This window comes from Lonchura striata, chromosome 9 (assembly GCF_046129695.1).
Source record: "Lonchura striata isolate bLonStr1 chromosome 9, bLonStr1.mat, whole genome shotgun sequence".
Lineage (NCBI taxonomy): Eukaryota > Metazoa > Chordata > Aves > Passeriformes > Estrildidae > Lonchura > Lonchura striata.
In genome coordinates this window covers 16,187,079-16,203,760 of record NC_134611.1, presented here as the reverse complement: position 1 = coordinate 16,203,760, position 16,682 = coordinate 16,187,079, and the positions used below count along the sequence as shown (strand labels likewise).

The following is a 16,682-nucleotide window of genomic DNA, read 5'->3' as shown; positions in this document are numbered from 1 at the left end:
TTGAAGCTGATTAGTACTTTGCAAGTTCAGGCATATTGCCTTTTAATTTTGTCATCCAGGAGTTGTTTTTTTTCTTCTGAAAGCAGTAAATTAAATAGGTGTGATATGGACCCATTCCATATGGACAACACAATTGCAGAAAGTTTATTTGCATGTACTCAACAGGGTGTCTCTATCCGACTTTAAATAGGAGTTCTGTTGCCAGAGATGTGCCAAAATACTTGAATTTCTGTTCTTCTTTTGGATAATCCTGTCTTCTCATTGAAATCTCTTACACCTAATATCTTATATAATTACAAAAAGAATTTGCATGACTGCCCAGTAATAACAAATCAATTATTTACTGATCTAAAAGTGTATGAAAAGAAAAGTGTCATGACAATTTTAGAACATTTGTATAAGTAAATCATATGGAGATCTGTTCCATAGTAACAGTATTCTCAAAAGCATTCAAATATTATTTTTTTTATTTATAAGTTATTGTAAGTTTTGGCAAAGATTGTTGTCAATTGCTGGTGTTTTAGCACTGCATTACATGATGAATGGCTTGTTCAGATGTACATGTCCTCCATGTCGCTGACAAGGCCAAAGAAATCTTTGGTTTGAGGGTGAAGTGTTTTCTAGTTAGACAAACTGGCCCTTCCCACTTCATTCAAAGTCTCTCTGTCTAACAGAGTCACACAACAAGGGACTGACAGACACTCATTTGTTTCAAGCAGAGCTTTATAATTTACTGATGTGAGAGGTTATTTAAATGCCAAGCATAAGAACTTTAGCCTCATGTCTTTAAATGACAGCATTTAATTATGAGGTACCCTGTGTGTACCACTATATCATGCTATTTTCCTTCCCTTTTGCCAGATTGGTTCATGTATAATGTGGTTAGCTCCATAGCTATGAATACTGAGGTCACAGAAACCATACAAATACAGATAATGCAAAACTCAGCTCCTTAAAGAGAAACATTAGCAGTTTGGAACATTAAATATGAAAATCAACTGTTACCCTAATGCAAAAAATCATAATTTAACCTCCTGGTTTATACCTCCATGCTGGCACCAAGCCATTTAAACACATTGCTTTCTTGGTGGCTCTTTCTGCAGAGCAGTGGTGGCTGGGAAGGGCAAATGCACCTCCAGCCCCACATCTCCCTCCTGTCTGTGCAGCAGTCTGAATGCTTTTCCATGGCAGCTTCTGAACTTCAGGCTTAAAACACAGCATATCAGGTGCAAATCAGAGCCAATGGCTCATTGAGAAAAAGAGATATATGAAAGTGAGGTGGGACTTCAGCCTTGAATACCAGGGAGACCTCTGTCCAAGTGGACAGATGGCCCCTAGGTGTCCTTCAGATATTTTTCTGCATTCCCTCTATATATCTATATACATGCAGTATATCTTTCCATTTTTCAATAATAACTTTATTTCACATGTATTATTCCTCCTTCATGTGCTCCTTCTTGAAAACCAACAAGATTCTTGTGTTAAAAGCAGAGTGTGAAACTAGTTCCTATATGCTAATAGTGTATTTCCAGCCACCCCATATCTGCCTTCTGCTTGTCTGCCCTTAATACCCTCTCTGGCTGAGCAGAGGCTGCCTATCAATCCATATAGCTCTTCTCCTCCACTGATCAATTAACTATTTCTCCTTTTTTCACCAATTTCTTTCCAAAACTAAACGTCATAGCAGTTATTGACTGGAGCTGCCATCCTCTCTCCTCCATTCCCTGCGCTGTCTTTCCTTCAGTTCAGTTCTCAGGCCACTTTAAACCCACTCATGTACCACTCCATTTTTCAGATATACCTGTCCCAAAACTCTTCATGTTTTTCTCCTTTCCAGCACAGCACTTCACAGACCATTACTTCATTCTCCAGAATTATTTGGTATAGTTCCCAGTTTGCTTTTTCAATTGAGTTATTTGATCTTTATCTTTAGCCAGCCAAATAATGCAAAATAATCAGTACTTCAGCCAGGGATTTAGTACCCAGCTCTCCTAAATTGATCAATTCATGGATTCCCTTACTGGAATTCATTGGTTTTACTCTTGGACTATGCCCCACCCAGTTACTGAACTTGTCTACCTAATGGCAATTTATTTAGAGGTACAAAAGACATTTTAGGCAAATGTAATTTAAATGTGGATTAAAAAAAAAAAAAAAAGGATATGCCAAGCACTTTAAAAGGCACAGAGTTTAATTCTTAGATTAAGAGGATGGACAGAATGAGCTTTTGCAGTGTCTTTTTAAAGCTGCAACTTAAAAGACAAGTCTGCAGGGTTTTTTTCTTTTTCTAACTGAGCTGAGAAAATCTATTTAGTCTAATCTCTGAAAAATGGATTTCAGATGATTTGCATCATGTCGACCATTTTGTTATGATAGAATTAATATGGTTTTAAAACACAAGCAGTGTAGTATTATATAGCAATAAAAGTGGTGGTATAAAAATATGATCAATTATGATTCATCCTTCTAATCCTTAAGTATTATAATTGGCAGGGGTTTTGCCACTGAGATTGTGGGTTTAGTTTTTCTTTTTTTTTATTACATAAAATTTTATTATGAAACCGCTTGTAGTGTGCGGGGCTATTATCAACAAAGCAGCAAGGTGTTATTCTGTAAATACTTAATAAAAATTCAATTTCTCATGATATTTGCAGATGTAGATGAGTGCAGCAATGAAGGAAGTGTTGCCTGTGGAGATCATGCAAAATGTGAAAACGTGGATGGAGGGTTTAACTGCTCCTGTAAGGAAGGTTATCAACCATCCACAGGAAAATTGCAGTTTAAGCCAAATGATGGCACTTCCTGCCAAGGTACATGATATTATAAAGGTTTATGTGTTATTATAGAAATACATCTTCTGAGAAACACACCAGTGCCTATTTATCTTCAGTTAGACTAATCAGCAAGACATGAAAAAGAGGCAAGGATGTGGCATCCACTATTCCTGAGAATAGAATAATTTTGTAAATGTATTTTTGCTAAACAGTACAATGAGATCCATCTGAAATAATGGTTACCTCCTCATAGTTGTCAGATCTGTACTCCACTCTGTAAATTTGAGCTCTCTCTGCTCCACCTGTGGAAGTCCCATAAAAGGGACCAAGCTCTCTACCTGAATCAAACAGCTCGTTCCAATCCAATGCTATAATTATGGCCAAGGTAAAGTCTTTGTAATTGTAGTTTGAGAATGGAATGCTGTGGTTTATGTACATAAATTCAGAATGCTGGTGGTTTGGGGAATGACCTACAGAAGAGCTTTTGCAATTAGTATGTATTGAATATTGATTGAACTGCAATGTATAATTAGTTTCCCTTTTTATTTTTACAGAAAATCCAAAGGCCAAGTGTGAGTTATTCAAAGACTGTATAGCTGAACATATTAATAGGACTTTAGCCAGAGTAAGTAGCATTGTTTTGTAGACTCATTTTCAAATCCTTTAATTGTTTCTGGTTGAAACTGCAATTTCAATTATAATAGTTTTTAAACAGTTTTTAACGAAGCCTTGAAGCATACAATTGAACTTAAGCATGTTGACAGAAGGGGTCTTAATACTTTCAAATTATTTGAACTAGTTTGTATGTTCTACCCATGATAATAACTTCCTGGGAATCTGCATGTTCTCTTTCCAGCAAAGTGAGTCATGATGCATGAAAAATTCTGAAGTGTGGTAATCACTCAGCTGTTTCTGTAATTTCTGGAGTTACACACTGCTGCATTTACTGATGTGCAATTATTTGCTTGTTCAAAAGGAAGGCAAGATAGATTACAGAAGTAATGTCAACAAATGACTAAATAGCAAAGGGAGCCATAGCATCTTGGTATGCCAGTTTATTTACTCCTCAAAGGCAAGTGTGTAAAGTGATATAGGATTTATAGAAACAAATATCTGTGACCAGAGTATTTTTCACCAGAAAATACTTTTTTTCACCAGAAACAGATATTCCTGAAGCAAATTAAAAATGTATAAATGAATGCACTATCCATTATTCTACAGCTACAGAATTGTCTCATTTTAAAGGAAAATGAAGCATAAGCATAAATAAATTAAAAGCAATTGCATATGTTTGCATTTGATATTAAGCAATTTGATTAAGTTACTGGACTCAAAATATATTATTTTAAAGAATTTTATTAACAAAACTTATATGTAATACTAGGTTAACATACTTTTTATGTTTACCTGCAATGTAAAACGTTATATCAAATATGATACCTGCTTATCACACTTAGGTGCAAAGCCATGGTAAATGTTACAGCAGAATCTTAAAGTGAGATTTTTAAAAATATATACTCAATATAACCTTAAATTAATAATTCAAAATACTTTCATGTAAAGAACTGTCAGATTTTTCACCTGTTTTCTAGTTCTGTCCAGTTGCAGTCAAAGACAGAGCAAGGCCCATAAAAGCTGTTCAACAGCAGAGAGTAGAGATCATACAAAATCAGATGTTGAGTGTTTTATTAATTAAATTCCAGTATTGTGAAGTAAGAATTCTTCTCTTACTCAGCCATGAGACTGAAATGTGGAAGGTTAATCTTCATTCCACACTCTCCTGCCTATACTTTAAAATAGCTGTTTTTTGTAAGTGCATTTAGCAGTTTATAAGCTGAAGCACTGAAGGAGAAATAGGCAGTACAGTTCATTCAACTACATGCCTTATAATTTGCATTTGAGAAAAAACAACTAAAAAATATACAAATACTTCCCATCTGCTCCCACCTCTTGAGTTAAATTTTAGAAGAAAAGTAAATAGATTAATACAGAAGCAGAATAATCATATCATTGATATTTAATTATTTTTGCGCATTTACTAGTTCACTTTAGATCATCAGGATAAATAAAATTTAGCTGCTGCAGGGAAAAAATATGTAATGATAGCATACCATTTTTTTTTAATTGTGGTTGTTTGTGAAGGTTATACTAGACATGTGTAATATCAATAATTTATAGATCAACCTGTTGATTGAAAAGGGGATTTTATGCACAAGTGTCTTATAAACCAGTAGGTTAATTAACAGAAACCAGTCTATCAGGTTCATTTTCACGTGCAGCAATATGGCTTTAATTGTTTCATTAAGATATGAATTCTGGCATTTTTCAGATTAGTCATTTAAAAACACCTCTGGAGAAGCTGCAAGAAATTAATAAAAATACTTTGGGACCTCTTTTGCCTGTAGAAGTGGTTTCATATGTTGAAGCACTGTCCTATTCATCATGGAGCACCATGAGTGACTCTGCCTCTGACAATGAAGCCCTCCAAAACACCACCATTAACGTGAGTGGATCAAGCCTTGGAGTTGTGGGGCTGTCCTTATTCCAAAGATAGCGCATGACTCTTTTAAAACACACGCTTTTACTTGCAGGTTTTAGTCAACACTGTGAACAATTTTTTACAAAAAGACAAAATTGCAGTCTGGGAAGCTCTACCTGTAGATAACCAAAGGAGGAGCCTGACCAAGCTGCTGCACACTGCAGAGCAGGCAACACTTCTCATGTCACAGAGCTTCAAAAAGACAGCCCAGCTGGATGCTAATGCAAGTGACATAGGTAAGATAAAGAAAATTATTCTAAGGTATACTTTAGATGTGGATTAAACTGAAGAGTTTTTCAGCACAATTATGAAGATTAGAAATGGTGCTATGTGAAAGATACAGGTGTTAATTTGTATGATTTTTGTACCTAACACCTGACTTTCAGTGTAGGTATCATAATTTTCAAAGACCAAACCTTTGAGTCCAGAGCAAGAAAAAAATTGAGTCTGTAGGAACTTGTTTTCATATTCTCTTTAAACCTCTCATTAGGGCCATACTCACACAGCCTAGATTCATTTTATAAGCACAAAATTATCCTATGCATCTGATGTGTATAAAAAACACCAGTGGAACAAAATCTGGACTTGCTGTCTACAGATTTTTTTGACTCTTTTTGGTTCAGCATAGTTATTATAAATGAACTTGGAATAAGGATTGTACCTAGTGAGTTTGATCTTGAGTGGCTTTATCTCAACAGGAATTTCTCATTTTAAGAGGAATTCCCCAGGAGGATAATTCGTTAGTCTCAACTGCACCATTTTGCTCACCTACCTTCTCCCTGTGTGCTGGTGTCTTCCCACCAATACCTGCTGATTTTGCTGTGGTAATAATAGTTTTACCATTCCTTCTACTGAGAGCGGAGTAAGGCTGACACCAGCCACTTTTGCAAATCCTGATAAAGCATGGCTGATTCCTTTGTCAATGGCCACTCTTTCATCTTTATTTTTCTGAATGTCCCCAAACTGTATGTGATCTGATTTCTTATTTTAGATTTAATACATTTCTTCAGTGTCTTTCACCAGCTTGCTGTTTTATATGATGACTTGATGAGTAAGATTCCTTCTGTGGTCTCGAGGCAGGTCAAACCACCTGTTCTTCCCTTACCTTTCCAAAAATAGAATGATGAAAAAGAAGGGAGGCATTTGTTCCTTGGCATAGGCTCTGTAGAATCAGACTTAGGTTGTTGCAGAGCACCTCTGGGTCTGCAGCAGGTCCAGAGCAGTGCCAGGTGCTGGGTGCAAAGCCCCTGTTCCCCCCTCCCCACACCTCCCTTACTTGAAAGCAGAACCTCTCACGACCACAGAGCTGAGGCCATGAAAGTCAGGAAGAGAGGATTCGAGTGCAGTCTCCAGTGGAACTGTAGGCATCAATCACCAAGGTGACAGAAAAGCCTGATAAAGAGAATAGAGAGGAATTCCTGTGTTGAAAGGTTAATGATTGTATTCCTTGGTTTTGTTCTAAAATGGGAAACTGGATGAGCCTATTTCGAAATTGGACCCAAACACCAAAATTTTTTGTTACTGTTTTTCAGCATGAATAAATTTTTCACGGGTCTCGTATGTGCCACACACAACTATTTTCGGATAACACCTACAACATCACCCCTCTCTCTCCACTGCTTTTTTTGGTGCAAGCTCTTGAACTATGAGCTTTTCAAAACTCCAGCCAAAGAAAACAATTTCTTAGGCCCTTACAAACATTTTCTGACAGCTGGTCTATTGAATAGCTCATATTATTTTTGTGTGCTGTGCTATAAGCAATGCAGATGGTCTAGCTTAGTGATATTCCTCTGTCAGTCAAGTTTTAGATTTGTTTTGGTTTATTTTGGTTTGCTTTGTTTTGTTTTGTTTTTAAAACAAAGCCTGATTGACTTCTTTTTTTTCCCATCCTGGGTGATTGAAACTCAGCACCGTAAAGAAGTAAAGAGCTCAATAGTCTCTAATGTAGTTTTTGTCCTAAGGGGTGATGCTTGTTTGTTTGCTTTTTGACAAGACACATCATTAGTCCATGGTGTAATGTGTATTTGGTAGCATGGATAGATAACCATAAAATATATACTTTTCAAAAGTTGGCTTTTATCAAACGTTATTATTCAGTGGAGAATTTTATGCTTCCCTTTTTATAATTGTGATTTGTAGCTCCTTTCAGAAATACATTTTTAATAAAGCAATAGCTCTTCCTAAAGTAACCTACATTGTTTTTTGCAGTACCTAATTTAAGGCAAGGTAAATAAGAGACTATATTTTTCATGGAAGGAGCAAAAAGTATACAAGCAAAATGTATGCATGAAAAAAAAAATAGATGTTTAAACAAACATGTTATACTAATGACATTTTTCTTGAAATATTTTGCACAAGGATAGAGTCTTAAAATTCACAGTAATTATGCAATCCAGTAGCACACTTACTAACCCAACTCTAAATTATGGTAGGTCATAATGTGATTTATACAGTATTATTCTTCTTTTACAGCGCTCAAGGTTTTTGCTTTTGATTCACACCACATGAAACACATCCACCCTCATGTATACACAGGGGGAGATTACATAAAGATCTCTCCAAAGAAGAGAAAGGAACTTCATCCAAATGGTAAGAAAAAAAGGTTGGAGGGTAGGCGGGTTAATAAACACCTTGGATAGACTTTTACCCACTAGAAAGCAGCCTAATGTGCAGTTTACCAAGGCTGAACTTCCCCACTGCTAACTACAAAGAACACAAGGTATTTTTATCACTCTTTCTCCTTTATTGTCTCAAAACTGATATTTCTATCATATCCAGTGGCACAGTGAGTATCCAATGAGTTTTCACACTGGGCATTGGTACTGCAGACCTGAGCTTTATCCTTTTCTCAGCCATAGATCTGCTGTATGACTTTGGACATACAGTTGACCTTCAACTTTCTGTGCTACTGCTCCTTCAAAATTTGGTGCATTTTTCTATTCAGAGAGTAGCTCACTAGGGCAAGAATGTGTGATCTTTAGTACCAAAACCAGCAGGACCTAGATCTGGCTTGTACTTCAGAGTGCTAAAGAAAGGGCTTACAATTACTGTTGTCATTAAATATAAATACATATCACTAAATATAAATACATGTATTTCCACTAAATATAATTACAATAAATATAAATACATGTATCACTAAATATAAATACAGTTCTGGACTTACACCACATAATTCAATAATCATGGAAAAGATTTTTTTAAATCTTTATCTTCCATCTAATCTGTATCTCGACTCATATCAGTATCTAAAAATGTGGTTTATTGTGGTACCAGGGAGAAAATCTCTACATTTTTTAAGATCAGCACTGAAACCTAAAATATCTTCTACTTTTTTCCATCCTGTGTCCACTGTAATGGAAGTCAAAGCAAGCCAAGTACTTTAGAGAAGTCCAGTATTTACTTCAGGTTGGAGACATTTCAGTTTATAAGAGCTGACATCACATGTGTAACCAGTTGCAGAACAGCAGCAAGCATACATTACTCTAGGAAAAATACATATGCATATATCTATTTAGTATTGCCAGTGTGAACACGCATTTTTATTTCTAATGCCAGTTACATTGTTTTAAATAAAGCTATATTTCATTGTCGCTAAAACATTTTTATAAGTATTCCACAAAGACTCCATCTGTTTTGCATATTTTATGCAATAGCAGCTATAATGTCTATTGTTTATTGCTTCCTTAATGTCTTCAATTTTGTTCTTCCATAAAAACCCACGAGCCCCTAACCATGGTCTGTTTGATTGATAGGCACTGTAGCCGTTGTCTTTCTGCGGTACAGCAACATCGGGTCTCTGCTTTCCTCGCCTAAAAACCTCTCCTCCAAAGACCCTTCCGAGCAGAGACACACAGTTAGCTCAGCAGTTATAGCTGTTGCAATTAGCTCCAATCCACCCACACTCTATGAGCTCGAGAAAATAACATTTACCTTAAAGTATGCCAAGGTAAGGGGGTTTTTTATTATCTGTTTCAAGTAAAACAAAACATTAGCTAATCATGTTATGTGATGTAAGCATACCTGCAGCATATGATGAGCTAAGACATAATTCTGTTGTTTGTTGATGTGAAGCTACAATTTATTACTCTAATAAGATTAATCTCAAATGTGACATCCTAAGTGCAATATGCTAAATATGGTACAGAGGAAAATTGCTATGGGATGAAAACAAGGGCAATAATGCCATCTTTGGTGGGTTGTAGTATGGATAAAATGTAGATGTCTGAACCAGAGAAAAATTATAGGATCTTGATTGTTCTGTATTTAGGTGGGTTTTCTTTCTGAAAGTTTATCAGATGGTTAGGGATATATACTAAAAAACAGAAGCAATGCTTCAAGGTTAATGCAAAAAAGGTAACCTGGAATTAGGGGGTAATAGCAGAACCTACAGTTTTGAAACTTTGCTATTTCTGAAATCTTAACACATTTATTTAAAACTGAGAGGTTTACTTCCAGCAAATACAATTTTTGTTGGCTTCAATCATATGTGAAAAATCACAGCACAAAGAATCATCAGAAACATGACAATAAAGCAACTCTGTAGAGAGCTGAGCAATGGGACAAGGTGCTAACTTGGTTACACAGATTTTAAATTTGTTACTTCCCTTCTGAGTTAGAAATCACCTTTATATAAATTTGCATATCTTTATAAAGCCTATATTACAAGGGAGACTTAGTCTTTGACTAGATTTAGTAAGCACTAACTGCACTAAATAATAGTAATGGTCTTACTCATCACTGTTGTGTAGCAGGTGATATAGCAGGTGTGATATGACCCTGGCTTTATCCCAGATTGCTTTGTAAAATGCATGGAATAAGTCTCAGTTTTTGAACTGCTCATTTGGAATGGATGAGCAATGTGGCTGTAACCTTGGAGTCTACTCCATGTTCAGCAGGTGCAAGCATATACATAACAATGTTTTCAATAGGTAAAAATTCCAGCATCTTTGCAGGTGCCAGCAGAGCTCAGTAATCTGATTAGACTATATGTTTGGTGGGGTTTTAGCTGTGTGAATAAATTGCTTCCATCCCCAGCCATGTTTTAATTGCTTGGAATAGGCCTTGCAGAATGTGTTTTTTGTTTCCCAACCTTCCAGTGTTAACAAGCATTTTTTAATGAATTGTGCGGTCTAGCGTAAGAAAGGTCTCTTGATGGGAAATATCCTGCCTTTTGCCATCAGCAGAACATCTTGTTTCTGTTCCAGACTGCAGATAAAGACATTAAATGTGCATTTTGGAACTACTCAGACACAATGAATGGCAACTGGGCTACAGAAGGCTGTGAGCTGACACATTCCAACTCCACTCATATCTCATGCAAATGTAATCATCTGACTCATTTTGCTGTTTTGATGTCCTCAGGTGGCTCCGTTGTAAGTGCTATTTTAATTTAGTGTTTTACCTAATACTTTCTTCTGTTTTCATTCCTTATGTTTTTATTTTAGTGCAACCTGCATACTTCCCCCCTTTATGTTGTCTCTGTTTTGTTCAGCAAACACACAATTTATTGTGCACAAAGCAAACAAAATTCCTCCCATATGTGTTTGAATTTCCTTATGTCCTTTCTGCAGTATTACAGAGCACTGATGCAGCAAAGTATCTTGTTCCAAAAACACAGTCTGTTGTGCTTATTTTTGGAGCGTTGCATTTCATTTTACATCTCACTTTAATACTGCTGTGGGATTTATCTGCCATTCATTGGTGGTCAGTAACCATATGGCCCTGAATTTCTGTCTCTCAAAACTTTGCCACCCATTTGTCTAACCTTGGCGTCTAAAAAGCTGCTTTAATTTCTCTCTGGAGACTTTGCAGCAGCATAATCAATCTGAAGTTTATGACTATTAAACATGGACACTTACAAGCAGCACAAAATTGGAAGAATGGCCACTCAATTTATGTCCTTCTTATATTAAGAAGCTCCATAGATTTCCAGGGTCTCAGTGGGGATCTGCAGGAGCTCAGGTCCTGCCTCAGGAAGCAGCTTTATAAGGTATCAGAACTGACAGCAAGCAGAATATTAGCATGAATATACTGTATTGAGACAGTTCTCTCACACTGTGAATTTCATGCTGATAGAGGCTGTTTCCTGGTTGCTAAATAGCATCCTAGGTCTGCAGTTCAAATTTAAAACCTTTGCAGGTACCTATATAGCTATTTTGAAAAGAAAGGCTGGGAGGTAAAGAATCTCTCATCCTTTATTTAGTAAAAATATTCTTAGATACATTTTATGGTCAGCTGAATGCTCTCCTTTTGCTAATGTACAGTCACGTATTTCAGAGTTTCTTTGTTCAAATAGCAAACAGCAAAAGAAATTGTATTCTTATACAGAAAATATTCACGTCTGGTATTGAAGTATCTTGTGTTTCTCTGGAGAAAGTTCATGTTAAATATCTGGAATAGCATTTACTTGAAGTGATTGTTATTTCAGAGTCTTGTTTTGATCATGTTGCAAATTCAGTAAGACAGTTATTCAGTTTTGCTTATCTAAGTCTCTGCTGTGATAAGTCCTTTTATATTAGAAAATATTTGTGTCATATTAATAGATGTCCTGCTGCCAGTGTATTTGTCATTCACTAAAATGATCTGATTTTGAAAATCTTATTAGGAGATACTGATGTTAATAAAAAGTTTTGTTAAGAAATATCAGAAAATGCAAGAACAGGAATATATACAGTTTATTACTAATTTCCCCTAGAATTATATCTGTCTCACAAAAACCCAATATTTTTTAGATTATCCAAAGTGTACATTTCTAATGAAACTCTACAAACAGTTTTGATTAATATTTTGTAGAAAAGAAGAAAAGAGCTGTATTACAGAATGAGGTCTTTCTTGAGACGTTATAAAACTGTTCTTTTAAATACTATATTATAATTTTCCCCCAGGGTGTTACAAATTATAGCATTCTTACAAGAATCACTCAGCTAGGAATAATTATTTCGTTGATTTGCCTCTCCATGTGCATTTTCACCTTCTGGTTCTTCAGTGAAATTCAAAGCACTAGAACGACAATCCACAAAAACCTCTGCTGCAGCCTTTTCCTGGCAGAACTTATTTTTCTGATTGGAATTAATATGAACAATAATAAGGTGGGTAGTTTTCACTTGTGCCTTGATTTTGTATTGCAAAATAAATATACAGTATAAGATATGATCTTTCTTCTACTCCCCACACTTCCTATCTACAACAGTGACCCTGACTTCCCAGTACAGTAACAGGAAATACAAAATGTCATTTAAAGAAGCAGGGCCTTCATATGAGCTGGTGTGTATTGACTTTGCTCCATGGGTTTCATTTAATATTTGTCACCTTTACTGAGACTGTGATCGCAATGTGTTTAGCATTTTCACTTTATTTAGGATGCTGTATAAAGCCACTTTGGTGGCTCCCAGGTTGACAGTTTTCTCTAAAATCAGGCCAGAGCTGCAATCCCAAGCTGACATCTGAGATATTGAGCTGTTAGCTGGAGGACTAAATGTGAGGTCTTGACCTCTCCCTTTTGCTTTTCAGAAAGCTAGGGTGTTGATTTTTGCATCTCAGATTAGTTTTAAGAAAAAAAAATATGCATAAATTATCAAAATATCCTCCTATAAGCTGAATAGAATTTAAAATTACTTGAAAAAATATGAGCTGCTATGCCTGAGGTAGCACTCCACTATTGATGGATTGAAAAATATAATTTACAAACATTTTGTATAACAAAAGTTATTTCAGAAATAATTCCTGTTGTATAATTCCTGTATTTCTATTTCAGAAATAATTCCTTGTGATGCCTAATTACAATGTTATCAAAATACTAAAAATTAATTTATTAACTTTCTGTAGATCAAGCCAATAGACTACTCAACTATAACAATAGGATCAACCTAGTCAAACCACTTATACAGTTTTTCTGGGAAGACATGCACTAATTTTAAAAGTTGAATTAGTGTCTTTATTTTACCATTTGCTACAGAAAACACTAATAAGCAAATGTGCAAATGGGAGTAGACCAAGTTCTTGTTAACCAGCATTCCAGCTGGGCTGAATCACCACTTTAAGGTCACTCAGTTACTGTGCATGTACTGTTATAATATATATTGACAAAAGCCTGTTAATAGAATTATGACTCCTGCTTTCTCTGATTGCATTTCTAGCTCTTCTGTTCAATTACTGCTGGACTACTCCATTATTTCCTTCTAGCTGCTTTTGCATGGATGTGCATTGAAGGTATTCACCTCTACCTTATAGTTGTGGGAGTCATCTACAACAAGGGTTTCTTGCACAAGAATTTCTATGTCTTTGGCTATGTCAGCCCAGCCGTGGTCGTTGGAATCTCTGCTGCACTGGGATACAAGTACTATGGCACCACAGAAGTGTAAGTCACTGTTTCTGTGTTCAAATCATCTTACAGAAGGAGATAATAATCACAAAAGCACATTTCAAGGCATTTTCTGCTGTTTAATTTTCAGATGTTGGCTCAGCACTAAGAATAACTTTATATGGAGTTTTATAGGACCTGCATGTCTAATAATTCTTGTAAGTATAATTTTAATTTTTTATTGTAGTACATAAAGCCAATAATAAAAGGTGTTTAATAATCACCCACCCACTGCCAGCATAGCTGTGAGTGCTAATTATAGGGCAGAATTGACTAATTTAGGCCTTTTTATAGTACCTCTAAATTATTTATATGCTGTACATCTAAATACTTTACTAGTCTGAAAAATGAATGTTTGACAAAAAAAGTTCAATATAATATCAGAAGAGTTTTTTCTTACTCTTTCTTTTATCTTAATGGTTTTGAAATTCTGTGAAGCATTTCTAGTTTTTGCAGAGAAGCATCTCTGTATGTCACTGGCATCTCAGCATGGCTCAGCAGGAGGTGTTACACAGACACCATCCTAGCAGACAGATAATCTGGTTTTTCAAATGTTGTGTGACTTAATCTCTTATCAGTGATGGGTCATCTTTGTAAGATTAGACTGTCATCTTTGTGGTTTTATCATTCGCATGTACCCTGTCATCATCAAAGCCATTTTAAACTAAATTGCGACGTCAGAGAAAAGAACCTGCTATTTCACATGGGCAGACAAGTCAAGTATTGATAGCCCTATTTCAGCTGTGAAGTGGGCCTTTTTAATTCCTATTGGAAGTGGTTTCAAACCTGCAAATTTGGCAGGTATTACATGTTCAATTCTGAATCGAGATGTTTTTGGTGTTTCAGGAGCATTTCTAAGTGCTATAAAGTTTAAGGAACCATTCTAGCTGTAATGGGGCTTTATTCTGTATGACTGTGTTGACACTGATAGCTGGAGCTAACAGAAGGAGAAGGTGCAATAGCAAGGCCTCACAACACTTATGGTCAAGTCAGTTACAGCTGTGTTGTTTTTTAAGCTATTTGGTATAATGTGAGGATTTGTTAAAAAAAAGAAGTGTAAGATCCTAACACATACAACTTGGTAGTGAAACAGTTTTATTTCAAGGCATTATCCATTTCAAAGCTTAATAAAGTATCAGGTATAATTCTGGTCAAATTTCATGCCAAATTTCCACTGCATATTGGATACAGCTGGGAACAACCTGACAGATATAGCTGCAAGGTTATGCCTCCCCATCTCACCCTTCTGGGGAGCACAGCAGATTTTGAGAGGCAAAGCATCATGACCTCCCTTGGGTCAGTGCTTCTGAGTAAGATAGCCCTGGTGTCCAACAGGTTACTGAGATGGAATGAAATCACAGCAAGACACCATTCTTTACTAGGAAATTCTTGCAATTCTTAGGCTTAACTTTACAATTTCCTCTTTCCTATTTGAACCTTATCTTTTCTTCCATGGAGGCAGAAGGGCTGGGGTTTTGTTGTTATTTCTCTCATTCCTGTTCCTCATCTGCCTTCAAGTAAAGATTTATGCACAATGACGTGTCTCTGTAGGGTTTGCACATGAAAATCACATTATCAAAACATAGAAAATGCCCCAAGGGTAGGCATCTGTAGCCTTGTTTTCAGCTCCAGCTGAGCTGTGCCCAATGGGGATCTCAGGTACACAGCACAGAGACAGAGCAGGTCTGCAGTGGCTTTGCTGTAAATCTGGCTGCCTGCAGAAGCAAATCCTGCAAGCTGGACTCCAAGGCCTGTAGACATTCTTTGAGCACTCCAGATCTTCCAGCAATCCCTGCAAATTAAAAGGGGAAAGGGAGGTGCTAGAAATTGATCCAGGCCTGTATGCCAGTGCAGCCCTCCTATGTATGAGGAGAGCAGCCAGACAGTTTCTTTTTATCTCACTCCTTTGCCTAAGTGAAGCCATGAAAAAACCCGTAGCTGAACAGCAAGGAGCCCTGTGGTTGTTCAGCTACTTTTTGTGTGTTATACAAGTATTTTGTGCTAACTTGTTTTCACAGTATTCACACACTTTCATTTATTGTCTCTTAACAATGTGCTAGTAGACCACGGGGGAAGAGGCAATCTGCTTTCAGCAAGGTGCTTCAGCTGCTCCAGGGTTTTTTTGAGGGTTTTGACAGCTTGTTTTGATGGAGTGATAGCAAAATGAAGCCTGAACTGCAAGAGGGATATTTTCTAAAAGTGCAGGGACCCGGGTATTTTGCTCATGCTCTGTCCAGGTATTAAAGGAAAATATGGAAAACCCAATGAAAATAGGCACTGACACTAGAAGATGAAGCTGGTGTCAGATGTCTTCGTGGAAAGCACGTTGCTGGTAGTAATTCTGTTTCCATTGTCCAGCCTTCCTGCTGAGAACACTGCATGGGCTTCAACATGACAAGAGATTCAACTCTTTCCATAGTGCCGTTCAGGCAGTCCTTTTAATTACAGGAGCCAATCTTTTCCTAATATTTTCATTCTGCCCACAGCTAATTAACGAGAAAGAAGAAAAAAATATTAATTAAGACCTCTGACAAGAAAATAGCACTTTTGTTCTGGGATAACCAAATAGGGCACTGCAACCATCATATTGAAAGCTGAAAAACCTGGCAGCTTCAAGTTTACCTTTAATCATGAGCTTCAGCTACTAATAGTATTGCATTTTCAGGTTTTCCAAGATAGTTGGGAGACCATGGATACCAATTCTCTGGAGGGCTACTCACCACAAAATTCTTGCACAAAAACATTAAAATCATTGTCAGGACAAATGCCATGTACCCAAATGCTGGTTTCCATTTCTGTGAGTGGGGCCCAGGAGATCTGTGGTTTGGATTACACTGTAATGTGCTTCTGAGACAGCGCGTAAATGATGAACAGAACCACCCCTGTACCAATGGGTTTGCTGTCTCAGGGCACCTTGTTTCAAACATGTCCTTGGGCTGTAATCTGTTGTAATAATGAAGCATAGAGAGCTCAAGTGTTTATCAGGAGTACAAATTAAGTTCTCCTC

At 36.6% G+C, this 16,682-nt stretch overlaps 1 protein-coding gene across 2 annotated transcripts in view; it reads left to right on the top strand.

The window, feature by feature from the left end:
* Positions 1 to 16,682, top strand: part of ADGRL4 (adhesion G protein-coupled receptor L4) — a 72,218-nt gene that overhangs the window by 39,902 nt on the left and 15,634 nt on the right. Inside the window, exons 4-13 of one of the 2 annotated variants that reach the window (XM_021527315.2) lie at positions 2,655 to 2,810; positions 3,329 to 3,399; positions 5,104 to 5,277; positions 5,366 to 5,549; positions 7,786 to 7,902; positions 9,069 to 9,262; positions 10,521 to 10,688; positions 12,201 to 12,404; positions 13,452 to 13,672; positions 13,767 to 13,833. In XM_021527315.2, the coding sequence (XP_021382990.2) occupies positions 2,655 to 2,810; positions 3,329 to 3,399; positions 5,104 to 5,277; positions 5,366 to 5,549; positions 7,786 to 7,902; positions 9,069 to 9,262; positions 10,521 to 10,688; positions 12,201 to 12,404; positions 13,452 to 13,672; positions 13,767 to 13,833 (1,556 nt within the window). The remainder of the gene's footprint in view (positions 1 to 2,654; positions 2,811 to 3,328; positions 3,400 to 5,103; positions 5,278 to 5,365; positions 5,550 to 7,785; positions 7,903 to 9,068; positions 9,263 to 10,520; positions 10,689 to 12,200; positions 12,405 to 13,451; positions 13,673 to 13,766; positions 13,834 to 16,682) is intronic. The other variant, XM_021527336.2, reaches the window with a different exon arrangement.